The sequence below is a fragment of the Polistes dominula genome, unplaced genomic scaffold, assembly GCF_049000335.1.
Source record: "Polistes dominula isolate Pdom_NZ unplaced genomic scaffold, Pdom_raw_medaka contig_290, whole genome shotgun sequence".
Taxonomy (NCBI): Eukaryota; Metazoa; Arthropoda; class Insecta; order Hymenoptera; family Vespidae; genus Polistes; species Polistes dominula.
Window position 1 is genome coordinate 255,792 of NW_028301031.1, and position 9,320 is coordinate 265,111.

At 29.7% G+C, this 9,320-nt stretch overlaps 1 protein-coding gene across 1 annotated transcript; it reads right to left on the reverse strand.

Moving 5' to 3' along the window:
- Positions 1–253: 253 nt before the first annotated feature.
- On the reverse strand, positions 254–4,221 carry LOC149031920 (fatty acyl-CoA reductase wat-like). Its single transcript, XM_089174316.1, is given in 10 exon segments — positions 254–293; positions 372–398; positions 487–744; positions 832–1,140; positions 1,225–1,527; positions 1,597–1,742; positions 1,885–2,130; positions 2,214–2,307; positions 4,053–4,116; positions 4,119–4,221. Coding segments are annotated over 10 exon segments (1,590 nt in total).
- Positions 4,222–9,320: the final 5,099 nt, after the last annotated feature.

Sequence of the window (9,320 nt, forward strand, 5' to 3'; positions counted from 1 at the left end):
ACTACAATACCACTCACACCGAATCAATTTGCTATCGTGAAATTTCCGTACAAAACCCGCGTATAATATAAACTTGAAAAATTATAGGTTAGCTTTAAACGGATTTGCGTTAGCATAACATACAGTGCACGCGAACAAGAAATCTTCTCGTAAAAAATGAAGTTAATTCGTCTAATAGCAAAAATATTTCCCAGATATAGGAAAAAATACTTATTTTATAAACAAATAATAAACTTATTCTATCTAATGATAATTATGAAAAGATCGTTTTATTGTCGTTTTTCACAGATTGTCTGTAATAATATATGTAAGTAAAAAAAGAATATAATAAAGAATATAAAATCCAAAGAATCAAAACATAAATAAACCACTTCAACGTATAATGAGCTATTTTTAACCTGAAACGATAAACAATAAAAAGGATACTTAATTTTAAATAGAATAAACATAATATTTGTTATAAAAACAAAATAATAAAACATTTACCTTATATAAAAATGTCTGGATTCTTCAACCGTATCCATTGGGTCTTTGCCTAGAAATACTCGAACTCCTCTCATGTAAGTAATAGAAAAACACTCCCAATCAATATCAGCAACATTAAAAAAGAAGTTACTTTTATCAACTACAGATAATTTGTCCCATAACTTCAAGACATTATCGTTTGTAAATTCCCATTCATTCATGGAAAAGAAACTTATTACATGTTTAAACTTTTCTATTTTTCTGTAGACATTAAGCAGTCTGAAAAAAATGCCAATTATTTATTTATGCTCTATTTCATCGACGGATAATAAATAGCTTGTTAATCTAAAAATCATTATAACTTACATTGGCTTTTTTCCTCTTAGATATAAAAAAGAGTCCACTATTATTGCTGGTATCCAGTGCAAAAAAATTGTCATAAAGATATAGAAATAATAGTTCTTGATATACCATAGTGAGGCGTACCAAAGCACTTTTTTCGACGGGACTTGAGACACCTCAAACTTTATATTATTCATTATAGTATCATAAGTAATTGGTCTTTGAACGGAGGAAACACAATTATAAACTGGTATCTCGTCGTCAACAGGTAAGTATTTGTTATCACTGCTGGAAACATTAACACTCTGTGATAAAGATATACAAAAAAATGTTCTAACTTATTTAAGGTAAATAATATTTTAAGATATTTACTAAAAGCTTATTTTAGTAGTAAACTAAAAAGGAGATACAAATTACCGATTTTTTGCAACGTCCCATGCTGCAGCAATAATGTTGTTGACAACATAATCGGCAGGAATTATATCGCAAATTAAGTCTTTATCACAATACAGTGTTGGTAAAATACCTTTCGAGCTACCAAAAACAACACCTGTAATTCCATTCAAATTGTTTATCCAGCCAGCAATTGGTTCCTTTTCTGTTGATACAACAATGGATGGCCGAACAATGCAAGTTGGAATTCCATTAGAATATTGTCGTACTGTATCTTCACAGATTGCCTTTGAAAATGCGTAAGTGTTAGGCCACTTACCCACTAGCCTATAAAACAAACAAATAAGCTTATCGACTTATCTTTAAAAAAATGCAATAGGTTTCATGTTTTATTACTTTGGGGTGATTAAATCTAATTGGTCTTCGGTTAAAATCTCTGTCAATCTAATTATTTCTTCTGTCTTCATAGGTGGCTTATACAATTTTTCTTCGATTTTATTGTAAACACAGTGCGAGTAAGCCGTTGAAACATAAACAAAGGCCTAAAGAACAAAATTATTATAAAATAGGAACAATTTATTTTTAAAAATAACTAAGTTTTATATATAAATAAACTGATCTAGTCGGGAATTGTGCCTAAACATACGCATTTTTATATGGATGATTTTACTAGAAAAAAAATACCTTTAAGCTTGTCATCTCTTGTGCAAGCAAGAGAAGATCCCTTGTTCCTCTAATATTTGTATTAACTATAATACGAATATTGTCCAGAAAACGTACTGATGCTGCACTGTGAAAAATTACATCGGTATCTTTAATGCGATCGCGGTCCTTCTCTGACAATCCTAAATTCAATAGACTCGTGTCTCCTTCAATCACAATAATCTTCTTCTCGACATCTTTTTGCTCTCTCTTCAATGTATCAAAAATCTAAAGATTTAAGTATAAATTGTAATACTGGTGACATCGTTTATTCCGATAATAATAAGTACAAAATGTGTAACTTTACTCACAGCATCATTGAAATACTCTTTAAATCGAGTTTGCGGGTCCTTCTGTTTCTTTGCCCTTATCAGCAAATAAATCGTTGTTATTTCTTGACAACATCTGGAAACGACAGCAATGGCATTTATAGTACAAGTATTTAGCGGAAAATTATTTCTAATAAAAAAAAAATATTATTGTGTCAAAGTTTAAATATAGAAGAAAAAGAAAGAAGTAAAAACAGAGAAAAATAAAGAATTATTATCGTTATCTTTAAAGACAGGCACTATTAGATAAGTATTGTCTGCTGAATTTATTATTTTCTCTAGCTATTTTTTTTTGACAAAAAAATAATATATTTTTGAAGTTAAAACTTCTTTAGAATAGGGAGTGATTTGAACAAAAATGAAACGCTGGTTCAGGCAACGAACCGGTAGATGGCGAGGCAACGGAGCTTGTATACGGATAGGCAACAGAGCAACGGGCCGCTATGCAACGGCCACGATATTTAGTAAGAAGAGAAATAGAGACAAACATATCGGATTGAGCCTGCGAGAGAATAAGACAGAATATAGCTATTCTATTCTATTCTATTCAATTTTTTTCTATTTCGATTTTTCTAGTTCTATTTTTCTATTTCTATTTAAAAATGTTTCTATTTTATTAAAAAATTCTTACTAAATTCTTTATATCATAAAAATTACAATTAATATTTATAAAATATACAGAATATAATAATTGTATTGTCTGCAATATTTTACAAAAAAAAAAATGATTACAAGATACATCAGAAAAAAATAATTACACAACACTGTAGAATATATTTCTTATAAGTATCAAAAGACATGTTTTTTAATTATAATGATTGCGTATTTAGGAAATTTATACTAATTTTTCAATAAAATAGAAAAGTTTTGAAATAGAAGAAACTTGACACGCGCATGACACAAACAAATAAACCTTATTTGCTATTAAATTTTCAATAAAAATACAATAATATAACTTATTTTAAAGATGTAGAAAAAGAAATTTTTTTTAATTAAAAAAATTGTGAATTAAAACAACAAAAATAAAAAATTGATTTTAAAATCGTAATTCCCAACTAGATGAAATGAAAAAAATACGACTAGAATTGTTCCCTTCTTTTATAGCATCTTCAGGTATTAGTTGCAACACAAAAAGAAATACTTGTGTGTGCAAACCCGTAATAAAGATTCAAATTCAAAGGAAGGGTGAAAAGTGGGAAAGAAAATATTCATCGACCTGAGTTTCAAAAAAAAAAAAAAAAATTGTATATTTACTTATTTACTTGGTTAGGACGGCGTATCTTTCTGTCGACAAACATTCTACCATTTTCGTTTCTATCTATGGCTATCGCATTTAGCATTCGATCTAAATTGATTAAATTTTGAGATTGATAGTTTTTGTCATCTACCCCAAGATCATTTCGCTGGATTTTGTTATATATGCTAACAATATTATGATAAATAAATTCTACAGTTATCTTACGTTTGATACTGTGCATTCGTCTTAATCTCTCAAAACTTAGATTTTTGAAGGTTTCACTTCTAACAAGTGTGATCCGCACACATGTTTTTTTTTTCTGACAGAAACTCTATGCTTTTTTCCTATCTTCCATTCTAATCTTACATTTCTGAGGTTTAATAGTTGAAATAATTTATAGACTTTAAATTCAAGAAATATTTTTTCTTATTTGTTTCAAACCATATGAATCTCAAGGAGAATAAAACTGCTAACAAGAACTATCCGATTGTACATACTATCCTTTATTTAAAATTTATGATTGGAAACTTATAACAAATGTACTAATTTAATCGAGAACGAAAACATATAAGAAAAATGTTTACCTTAGAAGTTTTTCCATTATAAGCCTTCCTATAAATCCTAAAGCTCCTGTTATAAAAATTTTTTTCCAGAAAAAAATGTAGCAATATCACCTTGTTGATTATAATAACTCGGCTCTTTTACCATTGGAAATAGTTCCTCTTGATACGTTTGTCCGCTTAATGATGCCATTTTTTGAATTCTTTTATAATAAAAAGAAAATATTACATACAAATAAAGTTAGAAAAATTTCACTTTATAGTAATTATCGATGACAGACAAATCTTAAAGATAAATAATTATTTAAAAGTGATTGAAATATATGGTATTGATACTAATTAGATTTATAAGATGTTTTTTTTTCGGATTTCTGGAAATTTAAATCTATTTTATATAAATATAATATATTATTATAAGAAATATAATTGAAGTAACTTTATTTACTTATAAAAAATTTGTATTATTTAGAATTAAACATTTTTAAAAATGACGCGTAATATATGGTAGCAATTAATATTTGCAATAGTTGAGGCCACTTTAATAATCTATGACTTATATAATATCTCATTCAATGAAAGCTCCTAATAATTTGTTAGTAAGCAATATTATTTTATTCACAAAATTAATTAAACCTCTGAATTTAATTCGACTGACACTTAATCCTAAATATGTAAATACACTAATTACACTCAATTATATAATTTAGCAATTTGTGATCTTCACATTTGGAAAAAGTATAGAATGTCAAAAAATTAAAAACTTACGTCTTTATCTCAACAACTTTTACTACAAAGAATATAATATAATATGATTAGTATTTCGATTTTACACTATTAAAAAAAAACACTTTTAACTAAGTATGTTGATGAGTGAATAAAAACAATTATAACAAACTAAGTATTAAAAACGTTATCTCGATAAAAATATCTGTTGAAGTAAATACCTTAATTCTACTGTGGTCTTATAACGACTGCTGAATATCAGGTAACTGACCTGTTGATTTATATATGTGAATGTTCCTATGTGAATGTGTATATGTATATGTATATCAATGTGTACCATGAATACTATAGCAGTTGTTCAAAAAGTGGGCGATAAAGCGGTTCGGGGGTCAATGACACGAAAACAGGTAAAAACTGGAGCTTTGTGTGCGGGTGTGCAATTAAAAAAAGGTCATAGGTGCAATAAATAATTTTTCTTATTTTTCAGTTACAACAAAAAAAAAAACATGTGTGCAGATTACACGAGTTAGAAGGGAATCTTTCAAAAAACTAATTTTCGAGAGAATGTGACGAATGCACAGTTTTAAAATTATAAGGTAATTGTAGGATTTATTTATTATAAAATTGTTACTATATATATCAAAGTGGACCGGTATAATATTAGGATTATATTTTTATTATATTGCCCTTCAATAGAAATTCTAATTTAAATAATAAATTTTATTATTGTTTAGACCTAGAGCTATGGCAGACACTTTCCCTAGCCCCAACTAGTTTAAGGATAAAACTCTGCATAAAAACTAATTTCATTTATTTAAACCTAACTTTAATCTTATACAATGTGAGGACGCCAAATCTTCTGAATTTTTTTTTCCCTTAGATTTTCTATAAACTCGTTCATATTGTACCTTTTCAAAATTTTTCCATATATTTTACCCAATTTGCATCATAAACGATATATATATATATATATATATATATATATATATATATATATATATGCTCAATTTTCTAGTCACTATCACCGAAGCGTATAAATACGTAACAGCGTTTAGCATTAAAAATTGAAATATTTGATTAATAAAATACCACACTTCCTAACAGTATAAGATTACAGAGAGAAGCACTGATACTGATAATTGTTACATTGCTTGGATGCAATGATGATTTTTTATTTTGCTTCTTTTTCTTATCTTTTATTTTATTTTACTTTCATACAATTTTACACCTAAATAAATAATAAATTTTTTTTAGTAATATAAGACTTTTTTCATATTACCATATGATGCAAATAGGTTGAAGATGCTACATCAGTGTCAAAACATAATTACGTATTCCTCGAATATACTTGTGCAACCAATACTAACAACAAAAGCTTTATTAGCATATTCAAGCTACTTATTATTACTGCTTCTTATTAACCTTGGTAAATAAGTTCAATAAAGCAATTCAAATGCTATTACGTATGTCCGATTGCAATAACACTTTTATTTTAAAAATATGCATCTGGCTACTCTGTAAGACGTACATTCGTACGATTTTTTTTTTTGATCGACTTCTATATATTGTTGTTGAATAATGTTACACGCATTTGCGATCAATAAGATGTAAATCTTATAAAAATATAAATAATAATAAAATAAATTGACTTTTCGTCGATTTAAACAGATACAATAATTAAAATACATTACAATACCAAATAATATAATTACAATAATAATATGGTCACCGAACTTTGGTCGTCTGGAATAAAATTTTTGAACAGGTTAACGACTTTAGGTATATTTACTATCGATCATAAACCAGATAAACGAAATTAAAAAAAAAATTAAGAAAAGAATCAATTTAGGCAATACATTCTTTACTCGGTTAATAAATTACTCAGCTTGTGCGTTTGTTATCCAGGCGATTAAAAGTCAGGATATACAGAACAATCATCCTGTCGGTAATCCTTTATAGTAGTGAAACGTGGCCGCTTACGTTAAGTGACGAAAAGAAATTAAGGGTTTTAGAAAACAAAGTTCTTCGTATAATCTTAGGTCCAAAACGCGATAAGGAAACGGGCGAATGGAGAAAACCCCATAACTAAGAAGTACATCGATTGTACAACAAACCGGACATTATCAACGTCGTAAAATCACGCCGATTAAGATGGGCTGGTCATGTGGCGCGCATGGGGGAGAACCAAACGGCGCATAAAATATTGGTCGGTATACCAAATGGGAAAAGACCAATAGGTAGACCGGGACGTAGATGGGAGGATAATATTAGAAGAAACCTGAAAGAAATAGGATATGCAGACCGCGAAATGAAGAATTGCGCTCAGGGACGGGAACAATAGCGGGATTTGGTATTTGCGACAATAAACTTTCAAATTCCTAACGCCAACTAATAATAATAATAATTTTTCCTGCTCTTATGTACGAAATAATCTATTTATTTATGGCCTACAACGATTACTGATGCTTCTATGTAGAGTAGAGTATTCAATCGTTGTGAAAACGGTGAAATGTTCGTGTTGTATTTATTCTTGTAAGTTTATTTTTAACAAAATGAAAAATGAAAAAAATATCCCTTGAATGCCAGATTCTTTTCTTTTTGAAGTGAAAACTTCTTTAGAATAGGGGTGACGCCGAAAAAACCGAACGAAAATGCGGCGACGTTTCAAAATGAGACAAACATATAGAATTGAGCCTGCGAGAGAATAAGACAGAATATAGCTATGTAATTTTTCCTATTCTCGGTTTCCTTTTTATGCTCTGCCTCGTAGTTATCGCTCCTGGTTGTATATGTGTGTGTTTGTGTGCGACTGTATACTACAAAGCGTGGACTCATATAATTTCGTTAATTAATTAATATAAAACGTTAACAATTTGAGCGCTATGCGAATTTTTACAAATATCTTCGTCAGTCCTCGCGCGGCAAAAGAGTTCAAGGAAGAGTTGAGCGTCAAGCACTTGTGCCTGACACGGCCTGAACTAGGAATTCGATGTCAGTCAATGGTAACTGACGTGGCACTCAACGTGTTAACCTCGTACCTTTAAACTAAACTCAATCCTGCATGTATATATATACATATATATGTGAGGAGAGTTTTTAGTGTAGCAGATGTAGACAAAAAAACTAGTATTCAGTCCTTTCTTTATATCTTATTTTTTGGAAAGGAAAACTCTATTCAGAGGCTAAAAGAAAAGATTGGGTAGGCCATAAAACTATAAACGAACCTTAAGGATTATCAGGATATATTGATGCAATAAAAAAACCATGTGTGCAGTGTCGGGACCCTTTGCAAAATTTCAGATACCTATGTAAACATATGCGATACCATAAAAAGGGTAACATTCCAATGTTCTAGATTAAGTTTCTTTATGCATAGTTCCCTCTACCGAAAACCATAGGCTGTACCCTTTGGTGGACTCTGGGGTGGATCCTTATGCTATTGGTCAATAAGATTCGTAAGCTCCTTCCCTCTCAAAAGGGTGTAGGTCATATCTGATATAAAAGACGTGGAAAGAAATAAGAAGTAAGCAGTCGCAGTCGCAGTCGCAGTCACAGTCGTAGCCGTAGATAGTTAGACATCAGTCGTAACAGTCACAGCTGTATTATAAGTCGTTATCAGTTGTAGGAATACAGTCGCTCATTTAAGTTGTAACCGTAAGATTGTGAAACTAATACTGTACTTTTTCTAATACGTGTTTTAAATAATTCTTATTAGTAGGATTAAACTGAGTGTATGTTCACCTCGCACCTCTCACCCTTAATAAAATTTACCTACATATATATATATATATATATTTGTTTCTATCTATGGCTATCGCATTCAGCATTCTATCTTAATTGATAGAATTTGGAAAGTGATAGTTTTTTTCAGCTACCTCCATTCCAAGATTATACTGGTGCCCTTTGATATATATAGTAACAATATTATAATAAACAAATTCTACAATTATCTTAATCTTGATACTGTGCATTCGTCTTTTATTCTCGAAATTTAGTTTTTTTGAAGGTTTCACTTCTAACACGTGTGATCTTCTCACATCATTTTTTTGGATAATCGTTTGCATAGTAGAGTTACTGCATTTATTTGTGAAAACTTTGATTAGCCTTGGCAGTCGATTACAGCAAAAAGTACGTATACCCATTAGCATATAAGTTTAGAAAACTTGGTTGAACTAAGATGTCGGAGGTGCCTCGGGGCATGTTCTCTAATTTAGGCTTTTGCACTCTGGTGGTATGTGTGAAAACCGTGCAATGAGCGGGTTGATATGTATGTTTTTTCTTAAAACGGGTAAAAATGTGGGTAATAGGCAGGCAAGTAGCATGCTTCCTTGAATGAATGTGTAAGCTTTAATTTTCAGTAGATAGGATGCAGGAAAGGCATTAGACTTCTTGCTTTTACTTCGGAATTGAAATTCCGCCTCCTCGTTTATACAGAATTGTTAAAAAATTATATCATCTCATTCTATTATGCTTGATTTGTTTATTTATTTTGGGACTATTCTGTAATCTTTATTATGTATCTTGATTCAAAAATATTTGCAACCATTTGAAAAATTCATTTCTACTTTG